A 23,828-nucleotide genomic window follows, 5' to 3' on the forward strand; every position below is an offset into this window, starting at 1 on the left:
CCTTATCTTAATTAGTGACCTGTTTTTGCTGCTAATTAACTTCTTTCAAATTCATTTTAATTGACTTGCTCTTGAAGACTCAGACCCTTTAAGTGTTTCTTTTTTCTTAATTAGCAGCCAAACAATAAAGATATAAAATGAGCCAAAACAAGACCAGCAAACTGTGTCCATCACACAATATCTGAAAATAAAGAAAGGTGAAGGTCTCGGTAATGCTGATCTGCTCAGGTCTATAAAACATTTGACCAGAGCTCTTAGAAAAAAGAAAATCCACAATTTCAGAAATGTCTGCTAATGCATCATGAGAGCAGCAACAAGACATGGAATTAAAGAAAGGTTTGATTAACAACAAGAATCGGCGTCTAATTAAACAATTGGTTGGAGTTTGAGGCCCTGACTTAGGTGGTCTTCTGTTGGCTCACTCACTTCATGTTTCATTTCAGTTTGGGGGCCATTTAAGGAAAGAAATGAAGCAATTCTGGGGAATAAATTATAAAAAAACAAGTCAATGATAATTCAAAAGAAATTAATTAGCAGCAAAAACAATACACTCATTAAGAAAAGGGTTAGAATGAAACCCTGCAGCCACTGGGGCCCTCCAGGACTGGAGTTGGGGACCCCCTGGTTTACACTTGTCCCCTACTGACCTCACGCCAACTCCTGTGCATAGGGGCCTCCCTGTCACATCAGTGGTGCATACAGTGGCTTTCACAGTGAGCACTACAGAATGTAGTTGACGATGGCTTGGCACAGCAGTCGAGTGGGTCAACTGTAAAAGCTCCCAAGTGCCCAGTAGAGGACCAAAGTCAGTAATACAGTAAGGTGTGTGACTCGTAACTGTGTATGCAGATAGAGGCACAGACAGACCGACCCAGGGGTGCCACGTGGCAGTAGGATTCATGGAGCCCAGATGACGGACCTGCGCACACAGTCTTGGCCTGAACTTTTGTTCAAAGTCACCCCTACTGACCCCACACGTCCACATGTGAATATCTCAGTGTCATGTGATGGCTTCATGTAGTGCCTTTCACAATGAGCACTCTCAAAAGTCTTTAATTACACCTGTTAGAGTTGCAGATGGCCCAGTAGTTGAGTGGATTGACAACTTCCAGTGCCCTGTAGAGGACCACTGATAAGTAAAAAGTCAGTGAGAGGGTCTTTACACAGTACTGACGGACGTAATTAGTGCTGATTCACAGGCTACCACAGGGGGCTCCACAGAGCTGAGTTAATGTGGACAATGGATTGTGGACCTGTGCGCGCACACACACACACACACACACACACCACTATTGACCTGACTCCTACCATGCATATCTCAGTGCCACACACCTGTTTCATGTAGCGCCTTTCACTGTTGATCATAATTACTTTATGTGTAGGTAGAGGCAGACAGAGCTGACAGAGTGGGCTGTGATGCCGTGAGCACTTCCCATGGACTTATACACAAACTCCAAGGCCATCTACTGTATGTCTTACTGTCACGTGTCTGTTTCATTTAGTGCCTTTCCCAGTCAGCACTACAGAAAGTAATTCATTTTACAAGCCTAAGTTGACACTGGCAGTCGAGCAGAGGATTCAACAGAATAAAACTCAAAAAAGTTAAAGGGGCCGTCCTGCTGCTGGGCCTTAGCAGTAACTGGCTGGCTGATCCCCTTGGCACATGACACATGACAGGACACAGGCCACACTTACCAGCCAGGCGATATTCCAAAGCCTCACCTCCTTAGACTGGCGCCTCATGTCCTCCCACCAGTTGAACCCTTGTCCACTTTCCTCCCTTCTCCAATTTCACTGGATTGTTTTGGGGGGATGCAGCTTTATGGTGCCAGCATATGGCCACACCTGGGTTAATCACAAAAATGGCTTCTGGGGTCCTTTGGGCTGTATAGGGGCTCTTAGGGGTCAACTGCCTAGTGCTCCCTCTGGTGGTCTCAGGTGCTTCTGCTCTCCCAAGCGCCAGTCATTGTTTAAACGCATATCCACAGGGTCCATTAGTAAATGAAGAAGGTAATGTTTGGGCCTTTGGCTCCTAATCGTCTGTCCAGGTACACTAGATGCAGATTCACGGACAGACAGAGGGGGCACCATAGAGCTGAATAAGCAGTGGTGTCATTCATCATTTAAAGGTATAGACAAGCCCCCTCATGGTCATGTGGGCAGTATGCTGGGCAGCAGAAAGGCACATTGACTAGACCTCCCTGCTGCCAACTACTGTTTTGGGAGACTCCCCTTAAGCTTTTTGTCCTCAGTTGCCCTTCCATTTTTTCTGTGGCTTCACCACACTGACACATCCAGGCTAGTGACAGTCCAGCTGGGTCATTCTGAACTGCATATGGACTCCACCACCAACCAGATCACCTTCTATGAAGACTGCCATGCAGCTGGGGTCCTCATTGAAAGGGAGAATTTCAGAAGTGATACCCAGCGTGTAATTGTGTGTGCGGTAAAAGGCACTTTATAACATACGGAATTATCACACTGATAATATTGTGTCATCCTACTGCCACGCCATGTCACATAAGCCAATGACGCCAGTGAGCACTCGTAGCTCTTGGACGATCTGACGGCCAGTTTGAGCTGACAAGCAGCCCCAGAGGGGTCGGGGGGCTCTTCTGAAGGGAGTGCTTGGTGGATATTGATCATGAAAGATGAAAGGAGGTTCTTTTTAAATGCAAAAGTGTGCTTTTGGCAAGTCCCTAAAAAGAAGGGGGGGGGGGGGCATCTCTTCAACATTCTGTGCTTTGAGTTTCTCATGTGGCTTTTCTTTCTTTCTTTGCAGCTATAGGGGCACAGCGCAGAAGAAGTCCCAGTGCGGTGGCCACAGACGTCTTTGAGCAACATCTGGGCAGCCATATTCTGCAGGTATGTTTGCTCGCCACATGGCACGAATCAAAGCCTCTGTTCGTTATTTGTGTTGCTGTTTTTCAGTTCTGGTGGAGTGACACATGTATGCTGGCAGTGATGCCCTCAGAGTTCCACCAGAGGGCACTGTTCTTGTCTTTCCAATTGGCACATGACACCACACATACTAGGAATCGAGGTTCTGTAGCATGACCTGCTGTTGGAGGTCTTACTGTGCAGTGTCTGAGATGGGTGTGGCTAAGTCTTCAGGGGGATTTATGCAGACGGTATGTGATGAGGGCTGGGCACAGGGTGGCATCAGCAAGGTGCCAAAAAGAGGCCACGCCCTTGTCTCAGCCTGTACAGGTTTCAGCTGGCTTTATAATGCCACTGCTTTAGGTGCAACGCAGGTGTAAATTGTAAATGCGTAGGGCTGTTTATGGGTGTATTTGTTGGACTGGAGCAAAGAGCCTGTGTCACTGAGTGAGATAAGGAAGTTTATCAAAGTATTTGTAATAATCATCACCATGAAAGGCGCTATATGACCTACAGATAAAAAAGAAAGAACTCTTGTAAAGTGCTTCAGAATGATAGGAGTATCACACGCAAAAGTCTGATCACAATCTGATATTTGGGTGATTGCCTACCTGACAGTCGCCCTCTTAGTTGTGAGAATTATATATATATATATATAAGTGTGTGTGTGTGTGTGTGTGTGCGTGTGTGTATGTGTATACGTATAATAGAGAGAGAGAACTTTATTATATATACAGAATTCAATAAATACATAAATATGCTGATAAGTAAGTAAATAGAAAAATAAATATACACACACACTTTGGTCTGAACACACGCTGGAATGACAATAAAGCAAGAAAATTCAAAAGAAAGAAAAATTCTGACTTTGCGGACCCAGCCCCAGTGAAGCGTTGTACGGGCATATTACTCTTGGTATAAAGGAGCCCCTGTCATTTGTCTTGACACACTACTGCTGAATAATTCATTGGCTGACAGTCTTCAGTGTTAGTGTGTGATGGAGAGGATGTGCAGCATTGTTCATAATGTCACTCAGTTGTATTTTAATTCTCTCTTTCACTATGATCCTCTGGGGGTCCAGAGTGTGTCCTATAACTGAACCTGCTCCTTGTTGATTCGGTGGGCCTATCTTTAAGTGATGTTACTAGCTGAGCACTAAATACACACACACACACATATATATATATATATATATATATATATATATATATATATATATATATATATATATATATATATATATATATATATATATATATATATATATATATATATATATATATATATATATATATATATATATATTACATGAGGTTCTTGTATGTTTCATTTCCAGAAGTTTATGAAATTGAGAAGCAATGAAATGAATTTTCCTTGAGTTTTAATGCAGGCACACAGCACCACAAACCAGACTTGACCTTTACACTTGGGCTGCTTTCCTGGCGGTTCTGTTAGGAGATATTTACTATGTATAATATATATATATATATTGTGGCAGTAGGGGGCGCTAGTGCTCCCTTGAACCCTCAGGTACGATTCCAGACACCGGATACAAGTCCAAGACTTTTTATTGTTTAGTAATAATGTGCACAAAGCACCCTCCACACTACTCATAAACTAACCCAACAACACCAACACTATTCTCTCCTCCTCGCCCAGACACTTCGCCCCTCTACCTCCCAGCTCAGCTCAGTGTCTGGACTGGACTGGCCCATAGTCCTTTTTTACACCCTGACCTGGAGGTGTTCCTGCCCAATCAGACCACAGTTCCTTATTCCTTCTGGGTCAGGGTAAACAGTCCTTTTCTTCACCCCGGGAGCACGTCATTCCTTCCTGTCATGTGACCGTGACGTACTTCCAGGTTATAGGGCACACAAGAGCCCATGAGCCCCCCTACAGCGACTCCCGGTGGCCCCCAAGGTATCCAGCAGGGCTGTGTATAAATACTACATAGTCCATGAGGATCTGCTGGAACTCGGGGCACGATCCTGCTGTCGGGAGAGCTCCTCCTGGCGACCTGGGGATGAGGGCCGGAGCACGAAGCCGGCAGTCCTCCACAATATATATATATATATATATATATATATATATATATATATATATATATATATATATATATACACACACACACACATACATACATACATACATACATATATACAGGGTGAGTCAAAATTATGTTGACATTTGAATGACGGAAACAATTTATTCACAAAACATACTTCGTATATGTAAGATGATTTACAGGAATGTCTCCACCTGTCCACCATCACAATCAACACATGGACCATAAGTGGCACATAAATTAAATTAAAAAATCTGCACTGTGAAAGACACTATATATCAGGACAGTCACAATGAAGAATGAAAAGGAAACTGGTGAAGGATTTGTAACGGTCATCCCTTATGAAAAGCAACAGCAAACAAGCAAGAAAGAACTCAAGATAATGAAAACAAAGAAATTGTCATTGTGAAGTTCTCTTGAGCGGTGTCTGTTATGAAAGATGCCACAGAACATGAGAGAGAGAGAAAGAGAAGCAGTTGGCACTTCACCTCAAGAAAGAAAGACATTTCTAAAGTTATAAATGCTAGTGTGCCCCATGAAAGGCACTATAGAGTATGTAGAACACATGAAGTAGAAGGATGTTTTTAAAGACTTTATACAAGTCATTGCTATGAAAGGTGCTATATAACAACCAGCCTATCATTTTCTGACCAGAAGCCCACCTTGGTAGCATTGGGCACATTGTAGAAGCCATCCCTAGATGGAATGCCAATCTCTGGCAGGGCACACCCACACAGGGTCAATGTAGAGTCACCAGTCAACCAAACACACAGGTCCTTGGGGATGTGAGCACACAACCAGCGTACCCAGAGAAAAAACAAGGGGAGAACGTGCAACCACCACACACCTGTGCCACCTGCAAAATGTTAGTACTGAAGAAGTGCCGGACAGAGAGACGGCCGAGAGAGGAGTGAGGCAGCCAACCTCCGCCGCCACCTGCCGTTTCATTTGTTCTTCGTGTCCAGGGGAGGCAGGGAGCTGAAGCTTCCCAGAAATCTTTACTAGGACTGGGAGCTTTGGTTCGGAAGGCTTTCTCCTTCTATAGCGCCTTTCACAGCGAGCTGGCACACTGGGTCCTCATCCCCAGCTGACAGTGACGTAGCGCCTGTCCCTTTCGGCCGTACCTGAGAGGCCCGCTCTGCGCCGCTGCCTGTCCAAGCGCCGGTGACAGTTGCTCATCAGCAGGTTAAGTGGCTGACACGGAGGAGGCCGTTTATAATTAACATCGATACCGAGCCGGGAGCCTGTTGAGGCGTGGCCTTTTCAAGGAAAGACTTGTTCCTGGCAAATTGTCCCCATTAATCTTCAGCCTAATTGATTGTGAAAAGTTTTAGGATGACATTTAAAAAAGCATGCTCGGCTGGTGATTGATTTAGGGAAAATGAACTAATAATGAATGCAAAGCAGTCATTACGTGTGGCGCTTGCCGGCTAATTTTAGACAGATTAGGCTGAGCTGGAGAGCGCTGACTAACACGCCGCCTGACGCGCTCACCTCGCTGGCTGTTCTGCCTCTTGCCGGATCGCCGCCTCTCGCATTTTGAACTCTTTTTCTTGTGTTTGCTGCTTTATTGAGTCTCTCTGACCCGTCTGACCTCGAGGCTGTCCAGCATCAACCTCCTCTCTGAAATCTTCTTTTCAATGCCCTGCAGGCAGAAGTACAAAGTGCACATTGTGGAGGGATGCAAAACAACTTTTACTTTGTTTTAACCCAAACACATCAGCTGGGGGGCACAAGGGGTGAGATATCAAGGAACAGAACGCTAGCAAAAGAAGCTCTGATTGCAGACTAGAATGGTAACAGACGAGGGTGCTGAAATACAAAGGTGTTTGCCCAAAAAGTCAATTAGTAGCATTATACCCGACAACGTGTGTGGAGGTGGGGGTTGGCATATTTTGGGGGCCTTAACCCGGCTAAATGACTCCCTGGAGCTGGGCTTGAAAGAAATGAGGCTTCTCTGTGGCACCTCTCACTTCATTTGGGGTGCACATGAAGAAAAAGGCCATCGATGTATAACGGGAACACTTGGTGTCAGACTCTCCTGTCCCGTGTGAGGCCAGCCTTACAGCCCGCTGTTTCTGACATTGACACCAAACAGACCCTGTATGCTGCTCCCCCTGCTTCAAGTTTTGCTCTTCGTGTCACTTGTTCACAGTTACACACACATCTGTCAGTCTTTATGTGAACAGAGAGTTCGAGTAAGTATGAACAGTATGAGTCTGAGATAAGAAAGAGGCTATAAAATACGAAACATACATATAAAAGGCACTGCATGATATAAGGTGGCCTGAGGAAAGGCGCTACAGACATAGAGAAAATGTAGGAAAGGAGCAATATAGTCAATAGCCAGCCAGGCAGGAGAGAGGATGTATATGTGAGAGCGCCTGTCTCATCTGTATGTCTCCTGTCTGTCTTTTATATAGCACCTTTGACACTATGAGACAGATAAGCAGATATATGATAAATACTGTAAATCGGAACAGTGATAGGCTGGAAAGGTGCTGTGTAAATAAATGAATAGGAAAGATAGATTGATGAGAGATGGGAAAATACAATATAATGGATAGGAAATGTGCTTTATAATGATATAGAGATGGACTGAAAAGTGCTTTAAATCATACTGTAAATGGATAAATGGGAAAGGCACTATATGATAGATAGATCGGAAAGGCACTATATAATAGGTATGTAGATAGACAGATGTTAAAGGCACTATATAATAGATAGATGGATGAAAGGCACAATATAATAGGTATGTAGATAGATAGATGTGAAAAGCACTATATAATATATAGGAAAGACACTATATAGTTGGTCGAGAGAAGTATAGGAAAAGTGTTAAAAGATAAGGGTAATAAGGGTGATGTTACAGTACAACAGGGATCTCAAACTCCAGTCCTGGAGGGCCGCAGTGGCTGCAGGTTTTCATTCTAACCCTTTTCTTAATGAGTGACCTGGTTTAGCTGCTAATTAACTTCTTTTGAATTCATTTTAATTGACTTGTTTTTTAAGATTTGTTCCTCTGAATTTCTTCAGTTCTTTCCTTAAACAGAAATTAAATATGAAGAGAGTGAGCTAACAGAAGACCAACTAAGTCAGGGCCTCAAACTCCAACCAATTTCACTTCAACCAGTTGTTTCATTAGGCGCTGATTCTTGTTGTTGATTAAACCCGTTCTTTCATTTCCATGGCTTGTTACTGCTCTCATTGTATTATAGCAGACATTTTCAAAATTGTTGATTTTTTTCTATGAGCTCTGGTAAAATGTTTTATTAACCTGAGCAGTTCTACATTCCTGAGACCCTCCACCCTTTTTATTTTCAGTTACTGTATGATGGTCACAGTTTACTGGTAATGTTTTGGTTCATTTTGTATCTCATTATTGTTTGGCAGCTAATTAAGGAAAAAGAAACAATGAAGAGTTCTGAGTCTTCAAGAGCAAGTCAATTACAATGAATTCAAAAGGAGTTAATTAGCAGCTTAACTAGGTCACTAATTAAGAAAAGGATTTGAATGAAAACCTGCAGCTACTGCGGCCCTCCAGGACCGGAGTTTGAGATCCCTGCAGAAAATCATAGACAGATAAATAGGAAAGCTGATGGACTGCTATTTAGGAAAGAAGTTATGTAATTGTTAGTCATACTGGAACAATTCTATATCATATAGTTGAATAGATAGACAGGCAAGGCTCTATATCAGGGGTTCACAATCTCAGTCCTGGGGACCCCCTATGGCTGCAGTGTTTTCTTCCAGCCAGCTTTGGTTTTTATTGGACTTCTAGCCTAATTTACTGAACTGTTATTGCCCAGTTTCTGTGTTCTGGGGCCAATGAAGAGATTACAGAAATAAACGTGTTAAAACACTTTAAGAAAAACTAAACAGTTAGATGTGGATCATGTTTTTACTTTGTGCTTTCCATTTTGCCTTTCAGTTATTGAGTAAGTAGTGGTTCTGATGCTCAGGTAGTTGCAGCCTTTCACCATCCAGTGTTGTTCGCCTGGGTGTCTGTTTTGCTTGTCTTTAATCGTCACTATTGGAATACAATGAAGGGAGCAGACTACACAGTAGAAGGGAAAAATAAAAGGAAAACGACAGAAAAAGAGTTAAGCATTTAAAGCAATAGCAAAAAATAGAAATATTTCTAAATTTCGTATAATGTAAAAAAAATGAAGCTCTGATGGATCAGTCGATAGATAGAAATGAAAGTCACTATACGATAGATAGGAAAGGTGCCATAGAATAGACAGAGAGTCCTGAAAGGCACTATACAACAGATAGATAAATAGGAAACTTGCTATACAGAATAGACAAGTAGATAGATGTGAAAGGCACTATATAAAAGATAGATAAATTAATAGATGCAAAGGGCACTATGCTATTAATAGATCACACTAGAATAAAGTTAGAAATATATATGAAAGGCACCATATAATGACATGTGAAATGCATTTTAGTTAGACAGATAGATGTAAAAGGCACTATATAATAGATAAATATTTAGTTTAATAGGCAGGATAACAGATAGATATAAAGATATTAATTATGATAATGTAAATTATGATATGATTATATATGATAAGATAGATAGATATGAAAGGCACTATATAATAGATATAAAGGATACCATATGATTAGATAGATAGATTTTATTTGTATACACCAGAGAGACTGATGAGAAAGATGCCATATATTAGATAGATTTATATAAAAGACCCTGTGCCATGAACAGATCTATAGATGGGAAAGAAACCATATAGTATATTTCTTATGTATATAGAGTAGTGGCTCAGAGGCTAAGGGTCTGCGTTGATATCCAGAAGGCTGCCAGTTTAAATCTTCGTTACTGCCAAAAGAGATCCAACTCTGTTGGGCCCTTGAGCAAGGCCCTTTAACCTTATAATGGCTGACCCTGCGCTCTGACCCCAAGGGGTATGTGAAAAGTAACAAATTCCTAATACAAGAAATTGTACAAAGTGAAATGAACAAAAAAATGGATGGGGAAGATATACACTCACCTAAAGGATTATTAGGACCACCATACTAATACGGTGTTTGACCCCCTTTAGCCTTCAGAACTGCCTTAATTCTACGTGGCATTGATTCAACAAGGTGCTGAAAGCATTCTTTAGAAATGTTGGCCCATATTGATAGGATAGCATCTTGCAGTTGATGGAGATTTGTGGGATGCACATCCAGGGCACGAAGCTCCGCTCCACCACATCCCAAAGATGCTCTATTGGGTTGAGATCTGGTGACTGTGGGGCCATTTTAGTACAGTGAACTCATTGTCATGTTCAAGAAACCAATTTGAAATGATTCAAGCTTTGTGACATGGTGCATTATCCTGCTGGAAGTAGCCATCAGAGGATGGGTACATGGTGGTCATGAAGGGATGGACATGGTCAGAAACAATGCTCAGGTAGCCGATGCCCAATTGGCACTAAGGGGCCTAAAGTGTGCCAAGAAAACATCCCCACACAATTACACCACCACCACCACCAGCCTGCACAGTGGTAACAAGGCATGATGGATCCATGTTCTCATTCTGTTTACGCCAAATTCTGACTCTACCATTTGAATGTCTCAACAGAAATCGAGACTCATCAGACCAGGCAACATTTTTCCAGTCTTCAACTGTCCAATTTTGGTGAGCTCGTGCAAATTGTAGCCTCTTTTTCCTATTTGTAGTGGAGATGAGTGGTACCCGGTGGGGTCTTCTGCTGTTGTAGCCCATCCGCCTCAAGGTGGTGCGTGTTGTGGCTTCACAAATGCTTTGCTGCATACCTCGGTTGTAACGAGTGGTTATTTCAGTCAAAGTTGCTCTTCTATCAGCTTGAATCAGTCGGCCCATTCATTCTCCTCTGACCTCTAGCATCAACAAGGCATTTTCGCCCACAGGACTGCCGCATACTGGATGTTTTGCCCTTTTCACACCATTCTTTGTAAACCCTAGAAATGGTTGTGCGTGAAAATCCCAGTAACTGAGCAGATTGTGAAATACTCAGACCGGCCCGTCTGGCACCAACAACCATGCCACGCTCCAAATTGCTTAAATCACCTTTCTTTGCCATTCTGACATTCAGTTTGGAGTTCAGGAGATTGTCTTGACCAGGACCACATCCTAAATGCATTGAAGCAACTGCCATGTGATTGGTTGATTAGATAATTGCATTCATGAGAAATTGAACAGGTGTTCCTAATAATCCTTTAGGTGAGTGTATAAGGTGAAATGGTAGCACTGCTGCCTCATAACGAGGAGACCAGGAGTTCCTATCTGGGGTTCTCCCTGCATGTAGTTTGCATGTTCCCCTCGTGCTCTTGTGTGTTTGTTGCAGGTGCTCCTATTTCCTCGTATAAACCAGCAGCCTGCGGTGGCCTGGCGTCCTGTCTTGGGATTGTTCCTGCCTTGTGCTCTACGATTGCTGGGATAGGCTCCGGCTTACCACCCTTCGCCCCCTGCACCCAGCTTAAGATGAATTGGCTTTAGAAAGTGGATGGATGTGTAGGTGGACAATGTATGATAGATTGGTAGACAAATAGAGCGATATCAGAGGTCTTATATAAGAGATAGTTAAAGGGACATTCGAATGATAGGGAAGGCACCATATGATTAGCAGGAAAGATGCTTTAATAGATAACTGTGACTAAGTCTCTATGAGTAATCGGTAGGTAGGTAGATGTTAAAAGGCACTATATAAAAACACAGGTATTTGATCTGGCAGGCCTAACGCAGTGTTACAGAAGCCTTCACAGGGCTTTGTCCTGAATCCAGTGAAATTCTCATCAGCATGTCTGTCTTCCATGCACAGTAGAATTGCACCGAACGCCTTCAGTTCTAAAAGGTAAAAGTAATAAATTCCATACACGTCCATAACCTTTTGAAGGTAACATTAAAATTAATTTTTAAAAATCTGCATTAGTGGTTTATATAGTACCTTTTCTTGTCAGCTCCTTCATAGGCCCGCTGAGGTATTTCCCACGGACCTTTGCAATGATGAATTTTGGGAGTCGGTGTGTTCCTCGTGTCCAGTCGGGATGGCCTCTTATGGCTGACAGTCACAGGACAAGCACGTTCAGCCCCTGCTTATTGTTCACACACTTGGAGTTTTTCAAAACCTCGTTTGATAAAGACTACTAATAAATTAAATTATACGCAGAACTAATTAACATTTGGAAATGAGTGTAATTAATACTCTCCTGGAGAACGTTTGGGGGATTTGGAAGGGAGAACGTCGGCCTCTGAATTGGTTTTCTTAATGTTATTCGCTGGCAGCGGCTCCTGCCTATTGGTTTATTAGAACAGAGACAATTAATGATTTACTTTAAGGAGAAAATAAGAAAAAAATCTTTTAACTTGAAAAAGCACAGCAAGGCGCACGTCCTGGTCATTAAGACGGCGGACTATAAAGTGGAGTCCACTCAACCAGACCCCGTCCTTTTGATTTGTGAGAGGCTCTGAGTCAAACAGACGGCTGCTAAAGTCTTCCACCTACCAGCACCTCTTGTTTTATTGCAGGCATTGCACTAAAATGCCAAAAGGGTCTCTGCTCTGTTGGGCCCTTGAGCGAGGTCCTTAACCTGCAATTACTCTGTCCTGGGTATGACGTTAATCTGCATGTAGGCCCTCCAGCCTGCAGGGAAAAACTTGGGGGTTGGTGGCAGAATTGGCATTCCAGCCACCATAAAAAATCCTCCCACTGTTCCACTTCAACTGAACTGGTGTGGTGCTGAGGTATCACCCGTTGCATGGCTGCACTCGGGTCCTAATCTGGATCCTGAGTTGGTTTTTTGTGTGGTGGGTGCAGCAATGCGCTGTATCAGTGCATGCTCCTAACCTCATGGCCCACCCTGGCAGCTTTCGTTACTTGGGCAGAGCCAGTCCTTGGATTGGGTGGCCGTCCATCACTAAGCTCCATTAATTTGACGTCTGCGCCCCGGGGTCTCAGTTTGGTGTCAGGGAGGTGGAACTTGGATGAGAAGATGCCGTCCACTGCCTGATCCCATTCAAAGGAACTTCTGTATTTTTTTTTTTGTTTTTCTTTTTCCTTGAACGTTGTACCAAAGAGGATACCCAAAATCAGAGAGGGGCTGAGGTCCTTCAGAGCAAAACAACGAAAGAGCTGAGGTCAACACAATGATGGAAAAAAAAACACCAATGAGTTTAAGTTAAGAAAATAAAGCACAGGCCATTCCTGAAAATGTGTCTCACCCTTAAATCAGAGGGCCACCAAAACGGCGTGACCCCTAAGTGATGTCATTCAGACAGATGTGTAGGCCACACCCCCGGTGACACATGGCATCATAACAAAGACAAATCTAGAAAAGCGAGTGATGATTCATAAAAATTCATAATGACTGAGAATTTCTGACTAACATTATACAGGGTAAGTCAAAATGATGTTAACATTAATGATACTGCTGTGTCTATACCTTCATACGATGTGTGTGGACAGTTTATGTGCCACTTATGGTCCACGTGTTGAACGTGATGGCAGACAGGTTGAGACATTCCTGTAAATCATCTTGCATATATGAAGTATGTTTTGTGAATAAATTGTTTTCGCCATTTAAATGTTGAACATCATTTTGACTCATCTAGACAAGATCAGGCCATTCAGCCCAACAAAACTCACCAGTCCTATCCATTTATATCTCTCCATTCTAAAAGAAAACCTTCAGACGAGACGAGACTTGCCAAGAGATTTTTTTCAAGACCTGTCCACCTTGCCACCATTTCCGGTTCACGGTCCACACTCGCGGTCCTCACGCCTCTCATTGGTGTGAATACTTTTGTCAGACGCAGTTCCTGCTCTCTCAGCTCTTATAAATTTTAACGTTTTCCTCACTTTAAGTTCCCAATTAAAGAAGACGTATTATGTCCAAATCTTATTGAAGAATTTCATCATGAAGGGTTATCAACACAAAAAATGAGTACATGGGCAATCCGAGAAATGATGAAGTCAAACGAATTAACCCGAAAACTGTTGATCGGTTACACGGTAAATTGGTTAAATGCGTATCAGTAGCCTCTGCTGAAGCAGTTGGTGGTGATGGTGAGGAAGATGAAAACATCAACTTACAATATCACGAAGAGTAACTACAACCGTTAACACCGTCTGGTCTTCTATCAGCCGAATTACTGTTGACAGAAGGACGTATCGTAATGTTATTGCGTAATTCATGTCTGAGTGATGGGCTATGCAATACGACAAGATTAGTTGTATTAAACATTGGTCGAACAATTCTGACATGTCAAATTTTAACAGGCGACAAGAAAAGTAATGTAGGCCATCTAACATGAGACACCACAGGAGATCGTGATATGCCATTCATATTAAAACGTTGACAGTTTCCCGTTAGAACAGCTTTTGCTGTGACAATTAACAAATCACAGGGACAAACATTCGAAAAAGTCGATTTATTCATTAGAGAGGAAGAAACGAAATTCACTCACGCGCAGTTATACGTTATGTTGTCACGATGAAAGTCCAAACACAGAATCAAAATTCAAAGCGATATTGACGAAAAGTTCATTCCAAATATACTTTTTACTGAAGTTTTACAGTAAAAGTGTGAGTTTAAAAAGTATTTGCGTGTTAATTTCAAAGCCAAACAGAACAAAAATGTAACTCAACGAATACCTGTAACGTTACCTGAAACATAATTTTCTTTCAATTTATTACATTTTACTCTTTTTTAATATGGTTAATTACTCGCTGGAATGTCAAATAGTTCTGTTATGCATATGTAACAATTCCCATGAAAATAACAATCTGATTAAATTGTGCATCCGCTTCCTCACATGCGAGCGGCAGAGCCGTGAAGTCGCTAGCGTGCAGGGCCACACGGGGCTTGGCAAGCGAAGTGAGCAGAGGGCAGAGCCTCCTAGCTTTCTAAAATAACATCAAGTGGAGTTTTGAAGACCCCTAAAGTCCTCCTGTCTACCACACTACTTGGTCGCTTATTCCAAGTGTCTATCGTTCTTTGTGTAAAGAAAATCTTCCTAATGTTTGTGTGAAATTTACTTTTAACAAGTGAAGACAAGGGGGTGTGTGGAGTAGTGGTGGGGTTATGAAAGGGGCTTCTCCGTCTGGGGGGTCTTTCTCATCTTGTGACTCTCCAGCCTGAACTTTCTTTCTTACGGGCCTGTTTGGATATTTCTGGATTCCTTTCACAAATCCATGACCACTTTCCATATTTCATGCAAATATTCTTTAATTGAGTAGAAATGGAAATGTTTGGGTGAGGGAAGGTGTGTGGTTAGAAAATTGGATACTCCATCTGGGGGGCTTTCTTCATTCTGAGATGCTTAAGCTTCCGTGTTGCCACTCTGGGCCTGTTCTGATTTTCCCAGATTCCTTTTTCCCAGCCATGAGCACCAGGCGCATTTTATTTGGTTTCTCTTTAATTGCAAAGGGGATTGCAATTTGGGGGGGGGATTTTCCTCATCTAGGGGTGCTCCAGCCTGAGCGTCTTCACTATGGGCCTGCTTTCTTTTTACCGGATCCCTTTCATGCGACCACATGCACCGTTTACGTTTCACGCGGATTTTCTTTAATTGTGTGAACATGTGTAAGAATATTAAGAGCAACTGAATTACAAGTTGACAAATGCCTTTTTTTTTAACGTGTTTCTTTCCTTTAGTTTAAAAAAAAACAGACGCGCTTTAAGCTTTGCAAACGCCTCGTCTCCCGCTGGAGTTCAAAGCAAATGCTGCCGTGCGCCTTCTCAGCCCCGTTGTATGCAGTATGTCAGTCAGATTAAAATTTAAATTGCAGACAACCCGTCTGATGGGAATTTGTGGAGGGGGGGCCTGGTGGAGCTAAGAAACAGGGTAAATAAAAAGGCGTTGGGGGAAACTTTTCTAAATGTGCCTTGTAGAGAGAGAGATACCAATCCAGTGCCACTCGATATCGACACCCCTGGCCCTCATCTGCAGTAACTTGGCAGCCCCTTTCTCGGTGCTGTTGGACTCTGCATTCACACTGCGCTCTCTCTCTCTCTGATCTTTGAGTGGCTGTTTGCCTATTCGGCCCCTCATTGGGCCTTGAAGCCGGCACTGTCGCCACCTGGTGGTGAAGGTTGTCCGTTCAGGCCCCACACTAAACCCCCAGGTTGATCGGATGAACTCACTCCCCCACGACTGTGGTTGGTGTCCTTAGGTGCCTCATGGGATTTGTGAAGTCTTTGAAGAATAACATAGTGTCATCGGGTGGCGACAATATCTCCTTGACGTAGCCTCTGAACTGTGCTGGAGGGTGTAACAGTCAATGCCTTGGTGCCATGCCATACATACAGTTGTTGGCTTGGCATTTTCTGGACCAATGGTGGCTCAGAATCCATCACTCATGGTGACCCAGTGCTAGCCTGCAGTGGTCTAGGTTGCCTGAAGCCAACATCAATGGTCGTCGGCAGGATAAAGTGCTGCCACCTCTGTCAGCCATTGAATCATCAGCTGTGTTGATCTGAAGAGGGCACCATGTCTCTCAACACAGACACTTCACATGATGCACGAGCTGCCAGTCCTACGCTGGTGTTCTTCCAGGCCTCAGAGTGTTGAGAGACGCTATATAAAATATAGAGAGGACTTGCTGATTACATTTGGAGCTGGCGAGTTTCTCCGCCGACTTAGCCAGCTGGCTGACTGCCACAGTTCATGTGCCCTTTTGTCCTTATTTCACTCTTGGAGACACCAAAGGCCAAGCACCCGGTCCTGGGAAGAACAACCGGCACATTTAAAACAGTAATGTATTGGGGCCAGCAGCGAGGAAGCAGAGAGAAATTTTGGGGTATCATTCTGGTGACCCTGTTTAGTTATACAAAACTAAAAAGATGCACAGGTTAGGCCAGTCTTGCAGGCTTTCTCATCTCTGGCTCTTACGTCCACATCTGCCTAATGGCGCCGCCTTACCGTGCTGTCTGTTTATATGGTGGATTGGCCGCAATGGGCGGGACTTGTTCCCAGAAGTGCCCACCGTTCACTGGGCATCTTCTCTGAGTAAGGACCAGGGTGCAGTTAGTGACAGCACCCCATCTCTCCTCAGAGTGGTAATGCTGAGTCAGGGGACTCCCGGATCCCTAAGCGTGAGAGTATATAGCGACTTTTGCTTAGAACCAGCGTGTCGGTGTGTTGAGTTGTGCATCCAGACAATGGACAGTGTGGCATGCGGCTGGGGGTGGTACCCAGCCGGGAGGACCGGAGGAGGGCTTGCGCCTCCTCCAGACCACAAGGGGGCTACCGCCCTGGTGGCTTTGTGGACCACGGGTGCAGAGCTTTGAAGCTCAGCCCTCTAGTGGCTCGTGGTCACCGCCGGAGGGGTGCCCCGATGCCTACGGAGCCCAGGACCTCAGCACTTCTGCCACACCCCCGGAAGTGCTGGGGGGAAGGGGATCAGGGACACCCGGAGTGCTTCCGGATGCAGAGCCGGTACTTCCACTACACTGGGGCGTGCCTGTGGAGGATTGCTGGGAAGCACCTGGAGGACATCCTGGTGTGTATAAAGGGGGCCACCTCCCTCCATTAGAGTTGGGTGGAAGAGGACAGGGCTCGGAGGAGAGGAGTGGAGGCGGTCAGAAGAGGAAAGGCCTGGACGTTGGGGTGTTTGGTGCTGTGGCACTGGGTTTGTGCGTGTTTACCATTGTAAATAAACGTGTGCTGGGTGATAAAATCACGTCTGCCTGTCTGTGCCCGGGCTGCTCCCCACAACAGTAAATCCAAACAGCAGCCCGACGACTGATGGATAGTGTAAATTATATAGCGCCTTTCATGGCACTCTATATGTGTACAGAAAGCCTGTCCCTCCTTCAACGTGTACAGTATATAGCGCCTTTCCTAAGAAGCAGGTCTTCATTCTGTAGCTCGCAGTCCCAGTGAATGTCCATCCCACACGAAGCACCCAGTCTTGGGCTCAGTTGGAGGGGCTTTCAAAACAAACAAGTCACTAAATGAACCGACGTACCCACATCAATGGCGGCGTCCTTCAGCGGGCACACTCACCCCAGCATGCGGCCCCTCCGGGATGACAGCTCTCTGCACTCTTTGTTGACCGCCGTGTTGCCTCCCGCCGAGTGTTGTCATTTCCACAGTCAGTGGGCTGTATTGAATGAGACAGCAGCAATAGGTCATTAAGTGAATGGGAGACGAGCGACAGAGAGAGAGGGGGCTGAAATAATGGCACTCATATCACTGACATAATAGTTTACACGAAATAAATTAGACGCTCACATGCACTTCTTAAGCAGGGCTGCCAAATAAAAAGCTCAGCTGCCTGTGAAGGGCAAATTTCCTTCTCCTGAAGTGGCGGGGGAGGGGCTCCAAAAAAAATGCTTTTCATCTTCTCGGCGAAGAGCGAGCAATCGAAACGAATCTCGTGTCATCAGTTACAGCTGGTTAGCTGGGTAAACCTCGTCAGCGAGGGGGGGCGGGCAAACGATACCTCAGTGAGTAAGGGGGGCAACCCGAAGGTCTAGTGTCACTCTGGTATATACTGGAGCACCTCTTATTAGGGAGCCTGCAGCCCAGTTAATCACTTTATCATGCAAAGAACATCATGGAGGTGTGAGGGAGAGGGCATCAGGGTGGCATGGGGCACAGCGAGTGTCAACTAAAAAAGGGAAACAGTAATGGGCAAGGTCAAGAGTCAGAAAAAGCCCAAAACCCAATTATTACCACTTTACCATACAACAGAATGTAGAGAGCACAGAAACATACGATTGAGAGGGCATGAGGCTGGCACAGACAGGAAGGGATGCCCTCAGGACCCTCATATGCAGACACAAGGGGACGTGTGAAGAGAGCTGCATTGCTATATGGCCCCCTTAAGAGGGCGTCTGCATTTCAGTTAATCACATTGCCCAATAACAGGCTGTGAAGAACTTGGAAAGTGCGAGGGAGAGGGCATCAGACTGGCACAGACAGGAAAGGCTGTCCTCAGGACCCTTATATGCAGACATGAGGGGACATGTGAAGAGAGTCCAAGGTCTACTGTCGCTGTGCTATATAGCACCTCTCATGGGGAGTATGCCAGCCAAATATCACACAGTATAATACAAAGAATACAGCTGATGTGTGGGAAAGGGCATCAAGGTGGCTTTGGTCAGAGTGGCGTGGACTGGAGGGACAAAGATGAAGCTCAGAGATGACCTTGAGTCCATCACTCTGCAAGGTCTAGTGTCACTGTCCTCTTTAGTAGGGAGTCTGGAATTCAATGAATGAACGTACGGAACCACATAATAAAAAGAACATGGACACATATGAGGGAGAGGGCATTAAGCTGGCATGGATGAGTGGAGTAAACTAAAGCACAAAAAGAGAAACATGAGAATGGATTGGAGTTCATCAGCATGCTTGGTCAAAAGTCAATGTGCTGTATAACACCCTTCATAATAAGCCAACAAAAAAAAAACAAACATTATAATTAAACACAAAAACAAGTGCGAGTGAGGGCATTATGTGGGCACAGTCGTGATTAAGGTGGATCTTTGAGGTTGAATCATTAGGAACCTCATACACAATGTGAGGAAAATGTGAATTGTGTGAAGTCTAAAAAATGAAAAGTGTAGTGTCACTTTACGTCACTGTAGTGCGCTATATAATGCCTTCCGCAGTGGGTATGAAAGCCAATTAACTAGATGGTACAACGTGAAAACACATGAGGGAAAGGGCATCGAGTTGGCTTGGATGAGACTTGACTGGACTAAGAGTCCAAAAGAGAAACCAGGGAATGGATTTGAATCTATCATATACATAGTGCAAGCTGAACAGTCACAGTCTTACATATTATATAGCGCCTTTCATTGAGAGCATGGAAGCCAATTAACCACATTATCACAAAATAAAATGCAGAAAAGAATACTGAAGTTCAGTGGGAGAGGGCATCAAGGGTGGCATGGACGCAATCAGATCAGACTAAAGGGCATAAAGGGAAAGACAGGTAAGGATTAGAGTCTAATAAGGGGCAAGGTCGGGAGTCACTGTGTATATAGCAGCTTTCACATGGGGGCCAAAAACCAACACACCATGCTATCATTCAACATAATGCAAAAGATACAAGAAACACACACGGCAGAAGGCATCAGGTTGGCATAAATGAGAGGTGTGGTGAGTGTTTGGGAGCCTCACTCATGGACATGCGGGACTCATGAAGCACTGCCAGGATGCCACACGAGGTCCTCTTTTCCACTTTACATGGAGCCACCCCGTTTTTAACACAATTTGCACCCCATGCCAGGGAGTGGTCCTCCCGCAGTTCTTAATGGTCATTCCCTGGGGTCAACCAGGTGGCCCAGGTTTTTTGCTTTTTTTTTTTTCTCCGTAATGAATCCTGCATTTTTTTGTTTTACCAGGTGCTAGACGTTGAGCGAGTTCTTTAGCAGGTCCACTTGCTCAGTACACATTTCAGTCTGAGCAGCAGGTTACCAGCCAGCGTCCGGTTTAATTGGCATCATGCTAGTTATACATATCTGGGACTCCTTGACTGTCATCAAAGGAACTTGAAGCCATCGTTGATATTTTTACCAAGCCGCATGTAACATCTAAAAGACCCCCCCCCTATAAAGCAGACCCCACAGGCATTTCGCATGCACTACCACTCTCTGAATCTCACCTGTCCTAGCCGATGTGTTTTGTCCGATGCCATCCCAGCATCACTCTACAAAAAATCACATGACAGGAGCAAACAAACCCATCTCTTTTTTAGTGGAGGTTGAGTCAAAAAGTAACAGGATGTCCCATTACGGGTCAATAAATGGTCAACTCTGGTGGACAGTGTCCTGCAGGTGGGTGAACCCAAATTAGGAGAAGTGCCCCCCCCTCCCCCCCTACATTGGGTATGGCATCCAAGGACGCAGCGTGGGTATGTGCATCACATTTTCCACTTTGTACGAGACGTGAGTAAAGTTCTAGTTAACCCAGTGGGCCCGTGGGACTGATTAGAGCCAAGTCCGGTGATTAGGATAAACGCGGCCTAAGCAAAGATGAAAAGGAATCGGAATGAGGAGCGAGAGGCGCACACAAAGTCAAAGGGGCCGCTTTCATGAGGAGGGCTCCACTTTGAAGATGGGATTGGTGTGCATGTTTTTTTTTTGCTGTGCACAGCAGTCCTACAAACCCCCATACTGCCACACACACCCCCATCTGACTAGAACCCCCAAGCATTGTTTGTGCAGAGCACTGGGGCTCGCTAGTCCACTCGCTTGAAGCTGAGATGCACTTCTGGATGGCAGAAATCGAGGAATTTTTCAGTTACAAGCCTGGCCTTAATATCGAGCTTATTTGACATCATGATGGGCCCCCCCACTTCCAAGACAGGGGCTCAAGCTGTCAGGGTGGCAGATTTACTAAGTGGGGAGCAGAGAAATGAGGGACCCCATCAGGCTACACTGGCACTGCCTGCAGGGCACTGCTGTGCTCCTCCTGACAGCCATATGGACAGGCAGCTCAAACCTTTATTTTGTATAGCGCCTTTCTGTGGTGAACATGCCAAGGCACTTTAAAACTACAAATGTATAGTGCAGGTATTTATATATATATATATATATATATATATACTGTACACTTTTAATGTAGTAGCCCAGGCACCTTGAGCCTTCTTGCTGCCCTCTCCAACATGAATCCCAGTTTATGCTTTAGGCTGTGACTTCTCATTGCTTTGAAGGGATGGGCACCTGGCTGGCACACTGCTCCGTTCCTGCCTACCTGCTCTGGGAGCTGGGTTTGATTTGGAGTCTCATCACGATCTTTTATCTTTGCAAGGGTCTTCTATATAAGACACCCGCACACATTCAGATAACCAGCCTCTACACTGGTATGCCGTCTCCGTGACGTGCCCGTGTCTCATATTAGCTTCAATTGGAAGTGAGTGACCCTTCAGATGGTGGGGTGGTTGTGGCAGCGGTTTGTGCCTCCTCCCCATTGCTGATGGGATTGTGTCCCCCTGAGTTATCAGCAGATAAACAGGTTCGTGAATTGCAGCCATTATTCTCAAGAAGGACTTTCCTCCCTACATTGGATATGGGTGGGCTTATCAAACTGGATTAATGGTGGACACAGATCTCCACACTATTTTCAACAGACAACACCGACCGGGTGAGAGTGGCCCGTCACATTTACACACATGGTGGGCTATTCACTTGTGAATGTTGAGATGTGCTTGGCCACCGAGTCCACTGGATCATCCATTTTCTGTCCCGCTTTACCAGTTTAGGGTTGCTGGCACTTTTCCTGGCAAGTAATATTTGAAAATGTTTAAATTCCAGGGCTTGTCACCCGCTTAACTCTTTGCAGACTTAAATAGAGAGGCTGGTCATGAGCCTGAGACCACCAACTCAGTAAATAGCAGCTGATCCGGGTGAATTTAAGGGAACCTCCCCCTCATGCCCCCAATTGAAATTTTTGGGGTATCATATTACACTTGCAGGGTCTCACTTGTCTTTCTTTTTGAACCTCAATACGCTTACCTGTGTGAGCTCCCAAAGTTTAGACACAGAGAAATCGGTCAATGGCGTGACCCTCTCCATTTAGTGTCCTCACATGGAGAACCTGGTCACAAAGAGTAGATGAGGGGCTTCTGAATTAAAAATGGTGTCCTATTACACAGCTCTCTCTTCACTCTTTTACTTGGTTTAAATCTCGTAACGCTCACCCGTCCCATATTTTTGCCACTGAGAAATCACTAAACGGCGAGTCCCTCTCCAATTCTATATCTTCAAATGGAGAACCTGGTCTTGATTTCGGGGTCTCCAGTTAAGAAATGGTGTCGTATCACAAAGCGGGCTCAATCTCTTTCAAGCTTCACTGCCCCTTGTTAAAGTGCCATCTGTCCATCCATAATCGAGCCGTTGTAACCCAACGAAACACAAGATGCCATTGAGGACGGTTAATCGATGTCTGCGGCCGACTGACTCCTCGCCAGCTGTAGCGTCTTGTGGCTTTCCTTCCAGCCCCAGCTTTTAATTAAACACACTGATTGAATTATTTCTGCAGATGGACACGTTTGGTCTTTTTGTTTCCAGCGGCTGCTTTGACACAGACGACTTTATCTGAGATCTCCTCACTGATCGAGCAGGCTGGGCGTTGCACCTGCGTCTGTGTTGTCCAATTAGTCAGAACAATCGTAACAAATTAATAAGTGAACACACAGAGTTCATCGGGGCCTCGCACAAAAGCCCCATGGTCAGCAGTGCTCGGGCTCCCCCTAAGGGCGGGTCAGGGAAGGGCACCACACAGCTCATGAACTCGACTTGTAATAATAATAAAAATGATCATTTATTTATATGGCACCTGTCGCTTGGGGGTTTTGGCTGTGTGAAGTGCAGCTGTTCTCCCTGGGCTCACATGCTTCTCACCCCTTTGTCTGAATAGAGGCCACCACAGTGACTAAGTTGGCTCACAAATGTGTCCTCTGACGTCCAGAGTTATATCTGATTTTGCATGACCGTGTCCTGGATGACAAGGGTCCAGAAAATGCATCCTTGGTTATTTAAGGGAAACAAATGCAATGAACATTTTCACCACTAGAGGGAATCACTGTGGTAGAAAAAAACTTCTTTTTGTTATGGTGGCTCAGGATCATTTAGTACAGATGACAGCGAATAGGGGTCGTTGAGATCATGGGGGCATGGGGACTTTACAGGCTTAAGCCCCTGATCCATTGTGCCAAGCTCCTGCTCTTTTCGTCCTTTTATTATTTATTGTCCCACCCAAAGCTCCCTACGTACTTGGTTGCTCAATGAGGTTTTAAACACTTCTTGAAATCCCAAGAGAGGGACCCCAGTGCCACCCTCCATTCCTAGAAGTTATATGCATTTGTCAAAGTCTTCAAACAAACAACCCCACACTTTGTTCAGACCTCGATACGGGAACAGTGTCTGTGTTTTATGTGTG

The 23,828-nt window shown here is 44.7% G+C and overlaps 1 protein-coding gene across 4 annotated transcripts in view; it reads left to right on the forward strand.

Annotated features, from left to right (window-relative positions):
• LOC120518989 (neuronal PAS domain-containing protein 3) overlaps positions 1–23,828 on the forward strand; it is a 716,144-nt gene that overhangs the window by 377,290 nt on the left and 315,026 nt on the right. For all 4 annotated transcript variants that reach the window (XM_039742042.1, XM_039742043.1, XM_039742044.1 and 1 more), the window contains one exon: positions 2,783–2,865. In XM_039742042.1, coding sequence (XP_039597976.1) covers positions 2,783–2,865 — 83 coding nt within the window. The remainder of the gene's footprint in view (positions 1–2,782; positions 2,866–23,828) is intronic.

The sequence above is a fragment of the Polypterus senegalus genome, chromosome 18 (genome assembly GCF_016835505.1).
Source record: "Polypterus senegalus isolate Bchr_013 chromosome 18, ASM1683550v1, whole genome shotgun sequence".
In the NCBI taxonomy this organism is placed as follows: domain Eukaryota; kingdom Metazoa; phylum Chordata; class Cladistia; order Polypteriformes; family Polypteridae; genus Polypterus; species Polypterus senegalus.